Source organism: Phaethon aethereus, assembly GCF_964289735.1.
Source record: "Phaethon aethereus genome assembly, chromosome: 2".
Lineage (NCBI taxonomy): Eukaryota > Metazoa > Chordata > Aves > Phaethontiformes > Phaethontidae > Phaethon > Phaethon aethereus.
Window position 1 is genome coordinate 145,703,187 of NC_138582.1, and position 21,468 is coordinate 145,724,654.

At 37.0% G+C, this 21,468-nt stretch overlaps 1 protein-coding gene across 1 annotated transcript in view; it reads right to left on the reverse strand.

Moving 5' to 3' along the window:
• Window positions 1-21,468, reverse strand: part of AKAP9 (A-kinase anchoring protein 9) — a gene marked incomplete at both ends in the record, with an annotated part of 122,282 nt that overhangs the window by 4,885 nt on the left and 95,929 nt on the right. Inside the window, 18 exons of the mRNA XM_082014838.1 lie at window positions 538-723; window positions 1,683-1,791; window positions 2,690-2,895; window positions 5,719-6,387; window positions 7,289-7,439; window positions 8,451-8,670; window positions 9,419-9,563; window positions 10,220-10,408; window positions 11,312-11,503; window positions 12,299-12,417; window positions 13,119-13,182; window positions 13,615-14,118; window positions 14,512-14,658; window positions 15,632-16,720; window positions 19,061-19,240; window positions 19,501-19,653; window positions 20,081-20,185; window positions 20,310-20,486. Coding sequence (XP_081870964.1) covers window positions 538-723; window positions 1,683-1,791; window positions 2,690-2,895; window positions 5,719-6,387; window positions 7,289-7,439; window positions 8,451-8,670; window positions 9,419-9,563; window positions 10,220-10,408; window positions 11,312-11,503; window positions 12,299-12,417; window positions 13,119-13,182; window positions 13,615-14,118; window positions 14,512-14,658; window positions 15,632-16,720; window positions 19,061-19,240; window positions 19,501-19,653; window positions 20,081-20,185; window positions 20,310-20,486 — 4,605 coding nt within the window. The remainder of the gene's footprint in view (window positions 1-537; window positions 724-1,682; window positions 1,792-2,689; window positions 2,896-5,718; window positions 6,388-7,288; window positions 7,440-8,450; window positions 8,671-9,418; window positions 9,564-10,219; window positions 10,409-11,311; window positions 11,504-12,298; window positions 12,418-13,118; window positions 13,183-13,614; window positions 14,119-14,511; window positions 14,659-15,631; window positions 16,721-19,060; window positions 19,241-19,500; window positions 19,654-20,080; window positions 20,186-20,309; window positions 20,487-21,468) is intronic.

Sequence of the window (21,468 nt, forward strand, 5' to 3'; positions counted from 1 at the left end):
CTTGAACCAGCCAGTTTGGAAAAGCTTGAGCTGTGTCATTCTAGTCATTGGTTTGGTGGAGAGAACATAAAATTACTGAGAGAAGAACTACCCACTAATTGGATTTGAGGCTACCCTTGCATCCTGACACCTCAGGGAGTGAGTTTAGGAGCCTGATCAATGTCCTAAAAAATACAGCTTCTCCAACAACCCCCCCCCCCCCCATTGGATCATACTAGCTTGATGATCTTGAAGCTATCTGGGTCTATTTGCTACTCATCATGGTGATGAGATAGAAATCAAAAAGAGAAGCATGTGGAATTTAAAAGGAAAGAGCAGTTAACAAAAGGAAGCTGGGTAAAATCACAAAGTGTAGAGTAAACAGAGTGAGTCGAGATATACTGACCACAGGACAAGAATAAGTCACACCCATTTACTCTGCAGAGGGAAACTAAGACAGACAGGTAGCTTGATCACTCCCACTTAAGTGACCAGGACAAAGAATTATGCTTTTATGCCTATATACACATCATTATAACAGCACCACTGAAGACACACATAATCTCCAGAAGGTTGTCTGTGCTGGTATCTTCTCAGTTCTTCCTCCAGTTTCATAACAGCATTCCTCAAATTATTCTTTTCTTCACTCAGTCTGCTGACAAAGCCCGTCAGCTCAGCATTTTGTCTCAGCAGCCTCTCAGTCAATGAGCTAGATGGAGTCCCTGGTGGTAGCATTAACTTCAGCTGAAAGGAAGAAAGAAAACCAAACACAAACTTTATTAGATTCAAGTTGCCAACTTGCAAATAACTGGCTTACAGTGAAAAACTTCTATAGATAGTGACAATAATTTCATAATAACTTATATAAAGAAAACATAAGTGTACATGTGATCTGTTTGAAGACGTCCCTGCTCATTGCACGGGGTTTGGACTAGATGACCTTTAAAGGTCCTTTCCAACACAAACTATTCTATGATTCTACGTAAACTATAGATCAATGCAACTTTCTCTTTTATGCTTATCCTGTAGATCACAGCAGAGTATTTTCACGCAAGCTCCACTGTACCAGCTACAGCAATTTGCAAAGCTTTTCTGCTATGTTTAGATGTATCTAACTCAGAGGAAAAGTCCCAAAGCTTTTTTCAGGTCATGTTGAAAACACTTGCTTAAAATGCAGGTAAGGACCTAGTCAAGCTCAGTTAAAATCAAATATTGCTGAAGTCTTCGTAACAGATTACCTCATTTCATTTTACACACAGGTGCCACACTACTCAACCTTTGACTGCCTTTCCTTTGGTAAATATAGGACAGTTTAAATAAATGTGTTGTATCAACACAACACGGTAAATATTAAATGTTGATTTTAATATCGGGAAGTAGTGAGCAAAGTTTCCTCAGTTACAGAAACACTGCTGAAAGGAAAATGTATTTTCTTAAAGAAAAAGCCATGAGATTAAAAATTTTATAATTAAACTGGAAAAGTTTTAATTTTTAAGTTGAAAATTCACCTTTAAGGTAATTGAAAAAATAAAAGGAAAGGGATTTTTACACTTCACCAACTCCAAATCAGCACACTCACTGGAGCAGGTTTTCCTCTATGAAGTACAGATCTGGATAACTACAGACTTAACAATTCCTTCCTGGTTTCTGCTTGCATCTCATAATCCAAAATCTCCCACAAAGTTACAACATTGCACTCTCACCTCTTCCAGATAGGACAATCCGGGTAGTTTTTGCAGTTCTGAAAGAACTTCTTCAATAGCATCTTGTATTGCAATGAAGTCTTGATCATCTGCTGTTTCAAACTGTAATCTGAAACAAAAGTGACAGTTTCAACAGCAGGTATGGCCTGACACCATGAGACAGACTGACAGGACTTTCCATTGATCCATACATACTGGAACTTCAGCATTTTCAAGACATTTTGGCAACATTTTCAAGACTGCTCAGTGGTTCTAAATTAAATTGGCTCAATTTTATAAAGAATTTGCATAGAACAGTTTCCACTAATTTTGAGAAAAGGATTTTCTATGTGAAACACATTTAGAACTGTGGTTCTGCTTCCCACAAATTTGTTAAATCTGTGTGAGCAAAATCTTAGGAAGTTTTCAAGGTATAATGCATTCCATTTTGCCCAAATGTTTCAGAATAAGTAATTAGTATTAAATCACCATCACAGCAAAATAAAAACAGATTCAAACCTCCCATGAACCTGGTACCATGCTTTTTTTTTTTTTCTTTTCTTAAGGAGATAGTAACCTGAGAAAATAAGAATCACTTGACTATAAAATATTAATTTCTTCTGGGGTAGGGGCAGGGGAGGAGCAAGGGAAGTGAACCATAGTAACAATCCCTATACTCATCCTCTTATACAGTGAATTTTTTAATTAAAAATTTTAATTAAATTTTAATTAAAAAATTGCTTAAAAATTATCTTCCACTTACACTCCATACTCCAAATAAGCTTTATTACTTTGCAGAGAAAAAAGACAAATTTGCTGTAACTTACAAAGGACCATATTAATCATGTAAGATTTAGAGCAGCACTTGATACTCTGTGATCAGCATATCTCAAGTAATGGCACATACTATAAAACTAGAACAACCCCAAAATTAGTTAGGCCTGCAGTCTGTGAATTATGATTAAAATCCAGTATATTAGCTTGCTGGTTGCTATTAACAAAACCAAGTAGCTGAAGACTGGCCTAACCTGCTAGCAGCTTTCCAAGCCAACTTCTTCAGCTTTGGAGATGTGTTTTGCAGCTTTTGCCTGACATTTTCCAGAATTTCAGTAGCAGCAGAGAGCTCTCCTCCTCCTGTCAGTGTGGGGTAGGTTGATTCATTCGTCTCGGCTCCTTCCATTTTTTGCTGGAGAACCCAATTTCTTGTTCTGTCATTGGGTGTATCCCAGGTGGTCTGTACATAAATATATACTTATATATATATAGAATGCATGTTACAGTGCTTTAAAATGGAAACATTTGATTCTGAAACACACTCAGAAATTGAAGAACGAACAATTCTGACACAGTAGTGTAGTGTGACTACACTACTGTTGTAGTGTACTGCTAAACTATTATTTGTGAATGGTATAGTGTGATGCCCTTCTTGCCTAAGATCTAGCAACACACAGCTACAGTGCGAATCCATTCAACAAACTCAGTTGACAGGACGCCACTCGGCCTTCCTGTTTGTTCCGCCAGCAGCTCCTTTACCAGTTGTGCATGGCATTTGGGGAACTGCACCCAAGTGTTTTGGTGTCCAGTTCATAGTCAGAGGAACAGGACTGGAAAAGCCCACCATCGTCATGGAAGTCAGCTCCCAGTCACAGCCAACCATACCAGTGATGCTTCCACAAGTGAAGAAAACCACTGAACATGTGCTCCTCACCCTTCACTACCAGCCCCCTGACATTGGCCATGGAAGAACTGCTAGCCCTCCCAAGGAAACCTAAGTCTACGGTTGTAGATATTTGACCAATGAGAAAAAAAGCAGAGTGTTGCAAATGTGTATTGGGTTTGCATGGCAAGGTTTTGGTAGCAGGGGGGCTACAGAGGTGGCTTCCATGAGAAGCTGCTAGAAGCCTCCCCTGTGTCAGACAAAGTCAATGCCAGCCGGCTCCAAGATGGACCCACCACTGGCCAAGGCCGAGCCCATCAGCAACAGTGGTAGCACCTCTGGGATAACATATTTAAGAAGGGGGAAAAGTTGCTGTGCAACAGCAACTGCAGCCAGAGAGAGGCGTGAGAATAAGTGAGAGTAACAGCTCTGCAGACACCCAGGTCAGTGAAGGAGAGGGAGGAGGGGTTGGAGCAGAGATTCCCCTGCATTCATGATGAAGACCATGCTGAGGCAGGCTGTCCCCCTGCAGCCCATGGACCTCCACGGTGGAGCAGATATCCACCTGCAGTCCGGGGAAGACCCCATGCCGGAGCAGGTGGATGTCTGAAGCAGGTTGTGACCCTGTGGGAAGCCCATGCTGGAGCAGGGTCCTGGCAGGACCTGTGGAGAGAGTAGCCCAGGCTGGAGCAGGGTTGCTGGCAGGACTTGTGACCCCACGGGGGACCCACGCTGGAGCAGCCTTTTCCTCAAGGACGGCACTCGTGGAAGGAACCCAGGCTGGAGCAGTTCGTGGGAAGGGCTCATTTTGGAGAAGTTCGCGGAGGACTGTCTCCCGTGGGAGGGACCCAACACTGGAGCAGGGGAAGGGTGTGAGGAGTCCTCTCCTGGAGGAGGAAGGACCAGCAGAAACATTGTGTGATGAACTGACCACAACCTCCATTCCCCGTCACCCTGCACAACTGGCAGGGAGGAGGTGGTAGAGAAATCGGGAGCAAAGTTGAGCCCAGGATGAAGGGAGGGGTGGGAGGAAGATGTTTTAAGATTTGGTTTTTATTATCCTACTCTGATTTGATTGTTAATAAATGAAATTAATTTTCCCCAAGTCGAGTCTGTTTTGCCTGTGACGATAAATGCTGAGTGATCTCTCCCTGTCCTTATCTCAACCCACGAGCCTTTCGTTACATTTTCTCTGCCCTGTGCAATTGAGGAGGGGAGTGACAGGGCAGCTTTGGTGGGCACCTGTTATCCAGACAGGGTCAAACCACCAGAAAATGTCAGAGGAAGCAGCAGGAGATTCATTATTTGAAACTCCAGGCAGATCCTGGAAAGCAGACCATACTGTCTGCTGCAAAGGAGAGGAAAAAGTCCCAACAGCCACTGCCAACCCAATCCAAGGGAAGACTCTTTGTTGACTACAGTGCTGGCAGTTACCTCTGAGCAGAAGAGCAAGGTGCACAAGCTGAGCCTGGCAGTAAGGCTGATAATATCACAGTTATCAGAACACTCAACATTCTGCCTCTAGCTGTGGGTAGTTCCAGTGCTTCAGAAGATTAAAAACTGTAGCCAAATTGGACAGAGAAAAATTTCCTTCCTGCTGCTGTCTGTCCTCCACAGACAGACAGAGAACTGCCAAAAAGCATGGAATGATAGGCAAACACATGGTCAGCAGAGAGCCAAGTCTCCTGTCAACCCTCTCTTGGACTATCCACAAATCACCCACTCAGCAACACTTCCCTCTTACAGGGAAGTTTCTAAACAGTTTTAAAAGTTATTTTAAAATAATTTTAAAACTTCCCAAACCTTTTATGAAACACAAAAATTTACAGGCACTAAATTTACAGTGTTTCCAACTTTCACTCATCTAAAAATTATGCTAAATTCTGAAATTAATCTTCTACCTTGATTTCTTCCTTTTACTTTGTTTCCTAACAGACACATACTCACGTAGATGCTTGATTGATTACTTATTTAATTATGGAATTTGTTGGGAAATCACTTTTAAATGTTTCAAAGACCACTTGCAGTTTCTGAACTAAAGATTAAGAGTACTGACCTGGAGCATTCCTGAACAGAAACAGCTCATTCCTGCAACTGGGTGCAGGTAATATTTTTCTCCTATACTGAGACGCGAAGTGTGTCTATACATTCAGATGCATTTCTCCTGCTCACGCTCCTCCTTACACAGCTCTACAGCTTCATTCTCAGAGGATGTGTGTGAATAGTTTTAGGTAGCAAAACTGGAATGCTTTCTCTTTCCCTGGTGCTCGTATTTTGTAATCTGTAGGCTATTTTATAGAATGAGTAATGGCACAGTGACACACAATGCTAATTGAACAAAAGAATTAAAAGTTAAATCGCACACTTCAGTATTATACATTGCTCTCAGTCCTACTGTACCTCATTTGGATTGTGGCTTCTTGTCCTTTCGGCTTCCTTTCTTCTTTCATTCTCCTGGTCTTTTTTCTGTAGTTCTTGGATTATTTCCTGCAACTTCTTTGTTTCACTCCCTAATTTCTTAACTTCTTGCTTCTTTTCTCCAAGTTGCCACTGAAGGTCTTCTACTTTGGACTCCAGTTCATGGAGTTTCTTCTGTGCTATTATGTTAGCATCTTGTTCTGCTTGTAATGCTTTCCTCTGAATCTGCCTTTCTTTTTCCATTTGCTGTCTCAGTTGCACAGATTCCAGTTTATACTTCTCCATCTCACTTACTAACTCCACTATACGGTCATGCTTTTCATCCATTTGTTTCTGTAGCTCTTTAAGTAATTCCTCAGATGGATTAGGTGCTCCAGCTTGCCCCTTATCTTCAGCACTTTGAAGCTGAGCACATAGCTCTTTTTCCCTTTCTAGGGCACTGCTTATTTCGAGAGCTCGAACCTTCTCTGATTCAAGAAGCACCTGCAACTCAGAACTACGGCCTCGTTCACGTGACAGCTGGGCAGCACTGAGTGCTTCTTGGGATTCAATTTTCTGTTGCAGATCAGTTGACAGCTGTTTCTCTTGCTCCAAAAGTTTAGTCAGCTGTAAGTTCTTTTGTTTTTGATCTTCTAGTGAAAATTTTAAATCCTTCCATAAGAAAACAGAAGAAAAGGATTGATTAAAGCCATTTGTGTATACTTTCCATTATCTTCTGCAAATTGCAAATATGCTACCTCTACACAAGCCACTTTTAACAGGTTTTAATGTGACAATACTCTGAATGCTGCAGTCACATCTGATATTAAAAGATATTACAGGTGTCTTTATTCTAAAATCAGATCATCTCATAAAAGAAGAATATTTGTAACACATAATTTTCATGATACAAACAGCCGTACTTCTGAAGTTTAGATAACTACCTGCTTTTACTTTCTGAAACTGTGAAAGTGATTTTGCAAGTTAAGATTTCAAGATGTAGATACATCTACGCTGTTAAAATGATTGCTTTCTCATCTTAAAACTTGTACTAGGATACCTGCTCTCTCCCTCACTACATCAGATACTGCAGAGATACCAAGGAAGCTGCTAATGCATTTTCTCCTAAAGTAAAGCCCCTTGTTTGGTTTTCAGGAGGTGAAACCACCGACTTTTAAAATGCAGGCAAACAATGTATCTCCTTAAATAATATTCTTAAATACTATCTTTTATGAGTTAGGTTGTGCTGGGGGCTAGGTGTAGCTATGTTAGCAGTGTCTTGTCCCCTTGAATATCTGAAGGCTATTATACAAATTAGAATCTTTTCATCTTGGACCTGACAAGTGCAGTTGTAAAATCCCTAACAATTTAAAGCGAATTTGCATCAGACCTTTTTCTTTCTTTGCCACACAGCGTCTATACATCTTTCTTCAGCTCTAGATAATATAATACCGCTGCTGAAGACAGAAAATGGAGCACACACTGGACAAAAACGCAAGCCGAGATGAAATGTTAACCCAAAGAAAATTTGCATGCTCCTTGATGTTCTAGGCCATTTGGGATTATGGAATACCTCAAGCTCTTCTCTTCCTCTTTCCTCACTGCGTTCCTTTTTAGCTTTCTCCTTTTCCAAAGCCCACTGCAGCTCTCTTGATTTTTTCTGTTCGCTGGCCATGGTATCCTTTAGAACATCTAGCTCAGCTGCTTTTTCTTTAACTTCGATCCTAAAAGAGAAATGGGCAACCTTTAGATTAGACAATGGCTCTATTTATTCCATCTTGTGCACTGAAAACAATGCTTGTGTAGTAGAGTAACAGTGAAAAGCCTATTTAGAAAAACAAGCCTAACTTAAAAATAAAAAGGAGCTGCATGGCTCAAAAATGACAGAAAGTGTGTCCATCCTGCTAACTTTGTAACTGCCATTTTTCATTAACTGGTGGCTCAGAGGCAGCTAGTGTTCAACTTAATCCAGTCACTGGCTAAAATCTGAAAGAATGCAGGGGAAATGTATCTTGCTGCCATGTGTATCAAAGAAAAAAGAAAACAAATCTATCTTTGGGGGGTAGTAAAAAAAAAACAAACATGCCCTGAATTTTCCTTTTTTTGCAAATCAATGTTCCATCAGCTTGCAAAAGAATCTTGCTCCTGACGGTCTATAAAGGCTATAAGGTAATCTATAAAGTAATATGAATTTAAACTCTGTCTTAATTTGTTATCTTTGAGCTGAACATCAAGATACCGTACATGGGCACATCCATCTGGTAAAGGCACAAATAATAATGGATTTCCTGACTGCCAAATATTTGGCCTCTGCTGTTGACCATGCCAAAGCAACCCTTAGAAGTTATAGAATTTCATATGGAAGTACTTACAAAGTCATTTTAACTCTACAATTTTTTCCTCCATGTTCAGTTTTAGAAGCAGAAAAACCTTTAATATGGTATACTTATTAGCTTGTATACAGTAGTCTAATATGTCAAAATTTAAGAAGAAACTTGGTATTAATAAATCATTAAATCTAACTGTGAATCAGATCTTCTTAATGTATAGAATTACATTTTTTGTCAAATGGAACAGAAGTCTATTTTTTGTCAGACACGTTTTACAGAAAAACTGAGAAGCATTTACATTTCATGAGATCAACTTCCTTCATAAAATCAGTGTTACAACTTGAGACATCATAGAAAAGATCATCTTCACTGTCAACACAGAAAGGTTGGCACTGAAAGCCACACCTGATAGTTTCCAGGTCCTTGAAGTGCTTGTGCTGTGCTTTAAGGGTTGTTTCAAGCTCTAGTTTGGCTTGTGCAAGTTCATTCTTCAGCTCAGCACCCATCATTCTCTCTGAACTCAGCTGTTCCTGGAGCTCAGCTGCTCTGTCCTTCATACTCCGGAGCTCCACTTGCATCTCAAGTATCTGCGACTGCTTCTGCTGCATATTATACTCCAGCATTTCTAATGAGAGTACCATTAATATGGAAATTACTTAGTAAACAAACAACATGGTCTATTTGGGTAAAGTTCCCCTAGCACTGAGAATGACCACAAGGCTACCACTAAGAATGGTATTTTAAAATAATATATTCTTTCAATAGTGGAGTGAAAGCAAAAACATGACTTTCACACTGGAATACCTTTTATACTTCCCAAGAAATCACCTGAACTCTTAAACTTCTTTAAAAGGCTACAATGCGCAATCATATCAATATGTATCATTTGGATTACAACTAACACAACTGAAGTTAAGTAGGTATGTATACTTGTGACCAAATTTTTGTGACAAAACACTGACAGTGAGCATTTACTTAAAGTATACCTGTTCTCTGGACTTTTGTTGTTCCTTCTAATTGCTTCTTAGTTTACTCATTACGACTGACTATCCAACTTAGATAATTTCAAAGCTCTTGAACCTAAACACTGAAGTGCATACTTGGAAAGTAACCTTAAAATACAAGCTCTATTTTTATAGCAATTGATATAACTTTGTATCACTTTCAATTAGATACAAGTCGTAAGAACACAGACTGTACCTTCATGTTTGCAAAATTAGTCCAATAAGATTGAAAAAAAAGAGAAGTATGCATGCTCAGAACATGAGTATCAAAATGAAAGAGCAGAGAAAGTCAGTATTTTTTCACCTACAATGTTATGAACGCTGCCATGAAAGCATTTGGAAACAGACATATGTTACCACGGAAGTCACCTTGGCTTTTTGAATCAGTCTCTTGTTCACTCTTTGGATTATTTTTCTTACTGTTCATCTGAGCATGTAATACTTGAATCTCCATCAGCAAACTTCTTCTGTCTGCATTCTGAAGACAGTCCATTGCTGCTCTCTGGTTAGTAGCCTATTAGCATGAGAAACGTTTAAAAGCAAAACTCCAAATTTTATTAGAGTATCTACAGTGTGGATATTACATTTACTTATATATTCATAGTGCATATATATTCAAAACATTTTCAATTAAGTCATAATTAAGTCAATATTATAATACTGGGAAGAACTGCTTGTTATTTTTTTATTTCTCTACTAGGCATCAAAATTATAGAATCAAGAGCTATCAGTTTTATGGCAAATTGTAGTTTTCCTCACTAATCCTTCCATGTTCCAGAGGAGACAACTGACCTCTCTCTGTGCCATAGCAGCCTTACCACTTCCACTTCTTACAACCTGCTTCATATATAAAGCTACCTTTTCTCTTAGACAGTGTAACATAATTCTAATTAACTTAATGAAAACAAGCTCAGGACAACTGCGTTTAATTCAAATTGATCTCTGAAGACTGTATTTTTTCTATAGCTTGTTGCACCCTAAAATCTCTTTCCCACACCATAGAGCACATCAGTTCTTCTTTTTAAAGACACCTCTTCTTCCTATAAGCTTTACTTTGTTTTCACCCTTAGACTGTCAAAACTACTACTAATACATGTATTTTTAAATAGATTTATACTTTCAAATTAAAATCTAATGTAGACACTTTGACTAAAGCATGTTTTATACTACCTGCTCTTGTAGTTTGTTCTCTAACTGATTCATCAATATCGTTGCATCTCTAGTGCCCAGTTCTGCAAGTTCAGTTTGAAATGCAGCAAGAAGAACATTTTGCTCTCTCACAAAAAGCTGTTGAATAGCATGCAGAAGTTCTCCTCGCCAGTCTGAGATATCTTCAGGAGATTCAGTACTTGCATAAATCTACAGTGGTATAAAAACAATTTAAACAGCAGAATTACATCAAGAATGGTCATTATAATTTAATGTAAATGTGTTTTCAGTGCAACATTGAGCTTTTCTTACTCAATAACTACATAACTAATTCATACAAATGGATGTACTTATTGTACACGTTACGATGTCTTCTGCATGCACAAATGCTAAACTTTTTTCTATGTTTTAGGAGGACGCAATTTAGACTTTTATAATTGAACACTTAGTCCTGTGTAGTTATTATTTATGTTACTGTATTACACTGTCCTTTTAATTTTTACGATGCTACGTGTATGTTCCTAGACTCTCACAGAGCTATGTGGTAGTGTCCAGATATTGCGTATGAAGAAGGTTTGATTTTATAATGGCATAAAGTTAATCCCCCCACTTTGCATGCCAAAGGACATGCAAACGTAATAGAAACTACCTACACATATCCGAAAGACTAACTGGGGTAATGAGACAGGCAAGTCCTAGTAAGTTTTAACGTATTACTGATTAATACTGTATAGTATTTTAAGCATTTTTCCCCTGTTTTCTCTCACTACAGTATGTTTTTAATAGCATCCAAGTTCTACTACATAAATAAATAACATCATTAAAAATATCTACTTTAACTGCTATTGGAAACATGCTTTCAAAATAGAACTGTTTTGAAAAGGTGGATCCATACAGTCAAAAGCTATCAATGCACAGAAGAAAAAATGCAAGCTGTAATTTAAGATGTATTTTATTAGCAGAAAGTGCAACATGCAGTTTCACTGCATATTTTTTAAATCTTTTGCCTTGTAGCATACATTTAGAGCATCTAAACCTGAATTGTGAATATGCCTTTTAAGGTTATCATAAATTATTTTTTATTTAGATAGAAACTTATGGTATTATTTATACCTCAGCTTCTCTATGAAGTTCCATTTTTGCAATTAGGTCTTTCAAAGATGAAATGGTGCTTAGAAAAGCTTTCCTTTCCTCAAGCCAAGAATCTGGCTCTTGCTTAAGAGGTGGCACCTCTCTCTCACCATATGGAAATTCAGTGAGAGACAGCACCTGTATGCCTTCATGATGGACTGCTCTCAGCAAACCCTACAATAAATACAAAAAGAAATCAGTAATGCCAGTAATAATAATAACAACCACCACCACCACCTTATTTCATACATATTGGAATACTGGTACTTCTAAATTGATTAACATAAGGAAACTATTTATGTTCCCTCATATCAAAGAGAGTCACCCAGTTCTTTATTATCTGCCAAGCAGCAGAACTTATTAAGTAGGTGTATTTTTCCTCAGTTTCAAATGAAAATTCCCAAAGTTCATCTGTCAAATCAATACTCAAATTTTAAAATGGTTGCTGATAGAAACTGAACATTTGAAAAACAAAGTCCTGGGAAGCTTCCAGGTGAGCTTTGCAATTCACTTTTTGAAATTGCTATTAAGCTAGGGCTTTTTTGCAAGAGACTTGCCTTTTTTTTAAAAAACGTAATTAAAAGCATGATACCCTTACTGTTTAAAATAAACACATTAACACATTTGTTTACTTTCATAATATAGATATTATTCTACAACTATAATAACAGACTCTATAAAATTGGGTAACATATGATCATGACATTAATACACAACTACAACAAATTGTAACAGTAGTTATAATTCTCATAATTCAGAACAAGCCTACAGTTACAAAACTCATATTTAATCTAATTTAACATGCAACAATGCACATCATTTATCAGAAGTATTTTAAAATGTATTACAATAGCTGACACTGTAAAACTTATCTGAACGGCTCTCTTTTCACTAATCAAGCAGCAGCTAATCTAAGCTTTTGGTAGTATCTCTCTTGTTTCCTAATAAAAATTATCAGTTCTATTTTACCTTAATTTTTTTTGGAAGTAAATCTGTTGAAGTTTCACCTTCATCTGTTCCTTCAGATATTGTGTCAGATCCCTGGGTCTGAGCAAGATACATTCCTTGACTCCAGTCTGAACTGGAGTCTAAAATAAAAGGAGAGAAAAACATGAAAGCTGGATTACTGTGAAACTTTGAAGAACAGGCATCAAAAAAGTATTTTTGTCTGTTGTTAAAACAGGTGGTTGCATGTCACCAGAGTTGATTCTAAGGCTGGAGACTACCTGTTTTATAGTTTTTCTTTTTCCATTTCAAAGCAGTTACAGCAAAACAAAACTAAAAAAAAGCCAAACTTAAAAATTCTAGTTTAGTTCTAAAAGAGAAACAACTACTTGCACAAACACTTCTGCCAAATGACCCCCGCTTAATATGCTTAGCCTTTGCCTATGAAAAGGATCATATTAATAATTGTTATTGCTCTTGGAGAAGTCAAGTCCGCCCACTGCTAGGGAGCTGTAGCTTTAAATTCTATCAATAGATGATGAAGCTATGCTGAAGAGGTAATGAAATATGTAAGAATAATATAGGAACTCCAGTGGGAAGAAAAAAATTAGCATATGATGCCTTGACTCAACGCATCTCCAGTCTAGTCATTTTCCTTCTGTAGCAAATTAATAAGACATGGCATACTCGGCACCTTTTCTTAGTGCAACAGGCTTGTGGTTTGATCGGGGGAGTAGTTTTTTTTTATTTCTTAGAACACAAACTCTTTAACTGTAAACTTAATATTAAAAAAACAGATTTTATTTATAATGCTGTTTGAAATATATAAAAACAAGTTTCTTACCACTAGAACCTCCATCTCTAGCTTGATATGGTGGAGAATGTGCTAATCCAGAAACTGGGATTCCCTATATTTAGAAAAGAGAACAATCAAATCTTCAGTCACCCCATACTCACTCACAATAAGGGAGCTAACTCTAAGGAGCAGGAAACGATAAGAACCTCTTTGTTCAGTTTCTCCTGCAAAGTAATCAAAATGGAGACAAGAAAGATCGCATTCAATAGGGTGACCTATACTTGTCCGTCCCCACTTCACAGAGCAGGACAGGTCCAAGGCAATAGCACAAGGAAGCATCTGATAGTCGAGCACACTCCCAAACTTAAATTGCTGAGGAAGGGGTTCACAGTCTCTCCCTACGCCATGGAAACATCAGAACACTTAAAAGCTTTATATTGAACATGTGGTGGTTCATACTTGACAGACATTAAATGGGGATTTCTGTAGCAGGAGCAAAAGCACAAACCGAAGTAGTTCAATGAGAACAAAATAGGATATATACCTCTTTAGCTTGTAGAGTTTCTATCATTTCCTTTAAAGTATTACATTCTTTAGTCAAAACTTGCACTGCAACAAACTTCTCTCTCTTTAACGCTTCTGATTCAGAGATATGCCTTGTCTCCATGTCCATGATTTCAGCAGCATGGAGTTCTTGCATTTGGTCGATTTTTTCAGTAAATTCTCGTATGATCTCTGCAATCTCTTCTGAAGAACATCCATCTTGCAAATCAATTTGGATTTCTGCATTTTTAACAAGGACTGGTGAAGTCTGGATACAGTTGTTGATTTCCACAGTCTTGTCTGTTTGCAATGATAAGCTTTTTCTAATTAGTGTAGATTCACTGGTTGACAAATCACACAATATTTCTGCATCCTTTTTGCTTCCAGTTTTTGCCATTTCCTTGTCCTTTCTCATGTAACTTGCAAGCCTCTCTTCTGCTTGAACTAGGTTCTCTTTGACTTTGCACAAGTCTTCCTGAAGGTGTATCAGACTTGCTTCTTTTACCTGTAAATATGCAGAATCTGAATTATAGTCCTTCTAAATAATTTTTAAAAAATATCTAAAACCCAGACAACACTCTATACCATTAGAGCTCAGTTTAGTCCTATTTTAAAGCAGTTATGACACATGGTAACCCATATTGCCTCCTAAGAAATACAGCTCTAGATCCACTGTTGCACTATAGTGGACTGTAAAACTATGTACTTTGGCAACAAGTTAAGATTTGGTCTACAGCATCAGCTCTATTCCAGAGACAGTAGGTACTGTGTGACTGTTTTCCTTAGTGGCATTCTCAGTACAAGATTAAAAACCCCAAAACTATAGAATGCATATTTGCATGGTAAGTCCTGTGTAATAATTTGCTTTAAATGCAATATGGAACAATATGGCTCTTACTGCTAGTTCTTGCTGAAGTTTTTCTGCCTTTTCTCTGTAACTGCTCAGTTCTTCCTTAGCAGCAGCTGCCTCTTCTTTAACTTTCTCTAGTTCAAATTCATTAATAAGCACGTTTTCTTTTCGACTTTCCATCAGTTGTGCTCCTACCTACAGCCACAAATGAAAAGACCATAGGGGAAAACAAACGTTATTTGGATTAACATAGCCTCAAAAAATGAAGACTGAAAGACCATTTTCCTAGATTAACTCTCGCCAACTGGGTAAGCGCGGGAGGAAAGACTGTCTTCTCACAGTTTACTGAACTGCAGGCAGAAATTTGCTATACCATGTAGAACACGCAGGGAGGAAGGTCAACAGAGAGTAGGAAATGAAGTCTGATAATATTATTAAATTTGTAAGACATTTATGACATTCATTCAATCTGGATTTGGATGAAAGGTCTTAGAACCTCTTCTGGTCCAGCGAAGGGTTCCATGATGTCTCTGAACTTAAGAGTTTCAGCAATCAAGCCCATGTTTGGGCTACCGAGCACAGTCAACCTTGACAGAAAGTTTGATATTCAGAGGCAGCATAACCAGTGGTGGATGGAAATCAGGACATATGTATACTGGTAAAAACTACTGATGGGAAACATCTTTGGAATCAAGACAGGAAAGCAAGAAAAAGTAAACCAAAATTAAAGCATACATAAACAAACCAACCCCCACCCCCCCAAAACCAAACCTGTACAGACAAATTGCTATTACTCCCTTATCATTCTGAACTGTCTCTTAAATAATTTTTATCTCTCTACCTCCATGCTGTGTAAAAGTGTAATTCACTCCATTCTATGCCAGTTCAAAGTAAGAATAAGAAAGTATATGTTCAAAATTCAAAATCACCCTACATTCATGAAAAGTCGAGGTGGTTTTAATGCAAAATGGAAATTGATAGAGTTCACCTAAAATAACATAATTTTCTTTTTTGTAAATCCAGGAATAATACAGAAATTAATATCTACCCCACATAGCAGAATATTTCTATCACTAGTCTCATTAAGAAGTGTGTCACTCATTATAGTTTACATTAAAAAAACGTGATTTTATTGAAAACAAACCAAAAGAAAATGGCATTTATATACCTGGTATATCTGCATTTCTTCTTGCTTAATGTATTTTTGAATGTCTCCTTTGTGTTTTTCTTGAACCTCTTCTAGTAATTGCTGAAGTTCTAAGAGTCTTTCTTCTTTCACTTTAGCTTCCTTTTGCACAATTTTTACATTTTCTTTTTCTAGCTCCAAGTTATGATTTACCATTGCCAGTTGGTCCTCCATCTCACTAAGCCTCTGTGTTAAGAGTGATAGTTTTGATTCCATCTCATTTTCAGTTCTACCCCTCAAACCCTCTGTCTGGGAATTCTTGCTTGCTTCCTCCACACATTTTGGAGCTTCCTGAATTTCCTGCATGAATTTCCTTTGCTCTTGAACTGCATTGAGCTGAACCTGACTCACAAGAGCAGCAGCAACTTTTTCCACTAGTGTCTTTTCCAGTTCTAATATCTTCTTATTAAGTGTTTCTCTTTCAGCTTTGCCTTGCTCTTTCAGGTCTTTTATTTCATTGTAGGACTGGCACAATTCTGAATCTTTTTCCTTAATGCATGCCTGAAGTTGCTGCAGTTGTACTTCCATTTTGCTAATGGTGACTCTTGTATTTTCATCTGATGACCTAAGCTGGGTTTGATGTAGCAACAATATCTTCTCACATGAGCCTTCTTCCACTTTATCAGTTTTCCCATTGCTCCTGTCTTCTGTTTTTTCTGTATCACCTTTCATCAGTGCACACTTATACTTTTCTGTTATTCTTTCGTGCTGTTTTTTCAATATACTTATTTCTTGCTTTAGCTGGTTCATTTTAAAGTTTGTTTCCTCAAGCTCATTCTTTGTTTGAGCTACCTCTACACTCATATTTTCTACTTGCTTCTCTAAAGTTTCTTTTTCTGCCAGAACTGTTTCAAGTGTGTGTTTCAGACTGTCAGCGTCCTCTTGAAAAGCAGCAATGTCTGCAGGTACTTTTTGTTCAATATTTGTCAGTTCCTGCTGAAGCTTATCAATTACATCATTCAACTGCTCTATTTCCTCATCATTGTTTTTCTTCACACGTTCTTGATCACTTTTCAGACATTCTACCTGGGCTTCAAGCTCTCGTATGTGCTCATTTTGCTCTTCGATAAACTGAAAAAAATACAAGAAAAGAACTTCATAATGGGTAACTACTAAGCCCTCAGATAATTTTTCTCCTGGACTTCAGAGCAACAGTTTAATCAAACATTGAAATATCTTGTAAAAGAAAGTATGTTCTCTGTGAATGTCTTAATGGGATGTATCTTGCAAAGCTTTATCAGGACATCTTCACATCGGACTGACAAAGTAGCCTGTGACATTAATGAACTGCAAAATAGGTGTGAAAGCATCAAATGAACTGAAAGCATTTGTAATACTTGTATAAATATATATATTTGTAATATATAAAACACTGAAGTTTAAGTGTTCACAACACTTTTTTGCCCAATAGTTTGGTCTGAAGCTGTCTTGTTCTTTTTATTGAAAATTAAAACAGAAACAAGTGCAGTGGTCATATCTGCTGTTCAATGTTCTTATGAAATCAAGGTTTAATATACTATTTTTACTCAAAGAATTCTAAGGAGCCAAGATTTATGAAGCTTAAAATTTAAAGATTTTCCTGCATTAAATTACATACAGAACTTCCTTTAAAAAAATAAAAAAGCTTACTGTATACGGGTCAGATATGTTCAGTGAGACTAGACAGATACTGTGTCCTTCATGCAAAAGCACCTTTCATTCATGTGGTCAACTAGATTCATATAGGACACAGCCAATTAAGACGGATATGTATTTTAAGTACAAATAGACCTTTTATTAAGTGTATTGAAAAAGGAACACCCCCCCAAAATTATAAACGTGACCATATAAATTAGAGAGGCTGATTTGCCAGCCAAGAACTTACTTTTAAAAATCCACAGAGACTAAAGGAAGCTCAAAACCACTAAATAAAATGTGAACAAGTCATTGATTTTCAGCAGAAAGGAACAGTGGTTCCGGTGACTGCTGTCAAGTCAGCATAAGTTTCTGTTCTTCATAACATAATGGAATAAAGGACCACAGAAGGCAAATAGAGCAATTAAAAGAAAAGCACTTAGTGGAATGAAGATGTCTAGGGGACTAGGAAGGAGATAAACGTAAGAACGATCTATTATTCTTTAATACTGATCTCATAATCAAGCAGAGTAATTATTTAATGCCCTGGAAAATATAACTGAGTAAGAGGATTAAATTAAGAAAATGAAACTTCATATAACAGGAGAAGAACCAATCATTAAAATTAATTGTATCTGAATCCTGGGTATTTTTCTCAAGGCAAGTGATGTAACTGTATTACTATGGTCATTGTATAAGGCAGAACCATTATGGATTCCTTAAGTATGATCTTTCCTAAATCCAATTCTATGTTTTGTCATTATTCACTAAGATTTATTATAACTAAATTTTGCACATAAAAACTTAGTGAAATTATCCAGCTCGGTCAGAGCTCTATTTTTGTGTATTCAGTTATGTCCTAGTAGAATGTTATCCTAAATGCTCCATCAGCCACTGAGGGGTAACAGAACTCTTGTTCTTAGCTTACTCGGTAATACTTGCTTTGCGGGTAAAGTTTACGACTAATAAATTTTCACATTCAAAATGGTCAGAATGCAAAACTGATCCACTGAAAAAAATCCAATTTTCTTTCTATAAAAAATTTGAGACCAAAGGTCTGTTTCTGCTGTCACATCAATGCAAAATAAGTAGTATTCCTGTTGAAATCAAATACATTATATCTGTATAAAATGGAAGTAAGCCAGAAGAAGATGAAGCTCATTATCATAAAAACACATATTTGAAAAATAACAGAAAGCTACAGGTGTTGAATTTCAGTAAATAAAAGAAAGATGAATATGTTTCTTTCTTGCTCTCAATTTCTAATAAAACACAGCATTTTGTTTGCACATCCACCATACTTCAAACTGCATTAAAGATGTTGCCAACATTGGTATGACAACAATATATTTACAGAAGCTCATGGAGCACAAAAGTTCAACTGCTAAAAAAACTATAAAATCCAACATGATCCAGCAGGCAACACTGAAAATAAGTCATTGTAGGGAATATGGTAGAATGAATGCCAAGATTGAATTCAGCTACCTATATACTATTAAATGTTTGGAAGTATTAGAAGAGTAAGGAATGAAGAAGAATTTAAGACAAAAACTCAAGCAGAAGTAAGGCAGAACAATAAAAAAGATGGAAGTAAAAAGTATCCTTTGTAAAAAACAAGACAAATGACTAAAACCAGATTTGGGTTAAAGCGTTGCTTGAAACTGAAGCATTTGCATTTTGAAATTAAGGCAGCAATAGAAGATAATGTAATTGGGGGGGACGGGCAGAGGGTTGTTTTTCTTTAAAACAGCTAGCAACACAAAGTAGGACTCTGAAAAACATTTCAAAAGTATGTACTTTGTTGTCAGTTGTGACTTCAAGTTGCTGTTGCAGTTTTGCAATTTGTTCATGAAGATGATTTATTTCCTGCTCCTTTTCTTGCATGATGTGAGCGAGCCTTCCAGCCACTAAATGATGGTCCTTTATGGTGGCATCTTCAGATTTCTGGATAGCTAGTCCCAGTATTTCCATTTCATCCTACCAAAAAAACCCCCCAAAACCATATTACAGTTGTACATAACGTTTTCTGCATATTCTTGTATGAGTATTTAGGGCATAGGAATTAAAATAAACAAATTGCATGGAATGAGAAGTCATTATATGAGCTTTTTAGTGTTTTGCAATTTGAACTGGGAACGCTTGAGAAAGAGAAAGAATTTGGCATCTTGCTTTTTCCAGGAACTTATTTCTGGGGAGGAGGGAGAATAAACCTCTAGGCTTCTCTGTTACACAATTACCTTAAATAATTTGTTCTCTTGTTCAAGTTCTTGCAAGTGTGTAGTGGACTCCTTTCGCTGAATTTCCAATTGCATGTGCAGTTGCTGAACTTCTTCATTTTTATTTTCTAGCTCCTCTCGAAATTGCTCCAGTTGTTCCTCAAGGTTTGTGACCTATGTTTCCAAAACAAATGGTGGAAAAGGAGTAGATGGCCATAGCATAAATTAAATAATTTCCAAGTGCAATGACTACAGTATTTGGTTTGGTATGCACAAACAAAAGAATATGTACTCAGCGACATTCTGAGTCCTTAAACTGAATGGAATTTTAAAACCCACTAAAAATCAGCTGAAATCACTATGAAGTTTTTCTTAATTGAGATGAATTTTTATTGCAGAAACACTCTTGTAAGTCATATGCATTAACATAGACAACAAGAACAATTATCATGGCTCACAAGAGAATTTCAAAGAGATTTGGACTGCTGTCTCTCTGATCTGTTAAAAAATTCCATCTGCACAGTTTATGAAACTCAACAGAAAGCAAAACTGACAAAACAAAATATCAGTGGAAACATGGAACATTTCACAGCTATTTTACCTCCTTTTCCTTTCTGTCCACAGCTTCTCGTTCAGCTTGCAGTTGTACTTCAAGAGGCAATTCTCCCTTTACTGTGATGGTGCCAAACTGTTTCCTTTCCTCCACCTTTAAACATACATTATAAATTAGTAACTTAATTTGCTTAATAATAAACAAATAAAAAAAATTGCTTTGTTCTCAAGAAAATAAGAAAGTAGTAAATATGTAATAATTTTAGACCAAGCAATACCTTTTGCAAGTTGTCTGCACTGATGATTAAGGCTTGTTCCAGTTCTCTTATCCTGCATTCTAGTTTCTCAATTTCTTCATTTCGTTCTTGTATATCTCTCTGAAGTTGCTCCTTAGAGAGCAAAAGCTCACTGCATTTGTCTGTTTTTTCTTTTAAATGATTTGTTAACTGTTCAACCTGGTGACAATATGGTAAGAAGATGAATATATTGTACTAGATTGGATGGGTTTGCTAGCAATAGCAACAGCACTCATTTTTGACAGAGGAAAAACATCCCTCTTTTTTTTCTTGTAATGAAACTCCTACTCTTTAGGTGAAACAGAATGTAAAGTTAGGATATTGTAGTGCTACATTCAACAAAAAAACCCAGCATTTTTAAAGTGGTATGTTCTGTGCTATATCACCTACACTCTAGAACTGACCTTGTCCTTCTGAAGCCTTCAGACTCTAGTCAGTTAGAAGCCAGAAGCATGGCATTCCTACATCCCTATGCAGCCCACCAAAAACATACGTTTAACATCTATGGATGGAATATCTTGACCCTAGGGTCAAGATGCTATTTGCATCTTTGAGAAATATCATAATTCTAAAAATCTGTGGCAAAATTATTCAAAATAAGGAGTAATTAGTGACATACAGACATTTCCTAAAACTCACTAGATCTTTAACTTTGAAGACAATTGCTATACTTCAATCTTGAGAAACAGGAAGTTTGTTTTCTTGCTGAGTTTGTTAAATGGGACCAAATAGGTGTGATGGATGATATAATTTCACTTTCTATAAGGGACAAAGCATCCAAATAAAACATTCTGAATCTCAGTAGTTCAGATGTTTGTGGCTCAGAAACAACATATTAAAAGAGTAACTGAAGTTGTAGAGATAGGAATGATCCCAGTTGTAGCCCTATTTCAGAAATGATTAATCAAAATTACATATAGGAAAGATGTGTAACAAATCCATGGTATTAGGCCTGATGCACAGAGTTAAGACCTGAGTTAAACTAAGTAATCAAGAAAGAGACATGGAAAATAATATTTGTCCCATTCAAGAAACTGATTTCAGTATTTACAATTAGGAAGTTACGATGTAGCCAATAGGTAGAAGACTCAAAGCATTTCAATAGATAGGAGAGAAGAGGACCAGAACATAAAGCTGACAG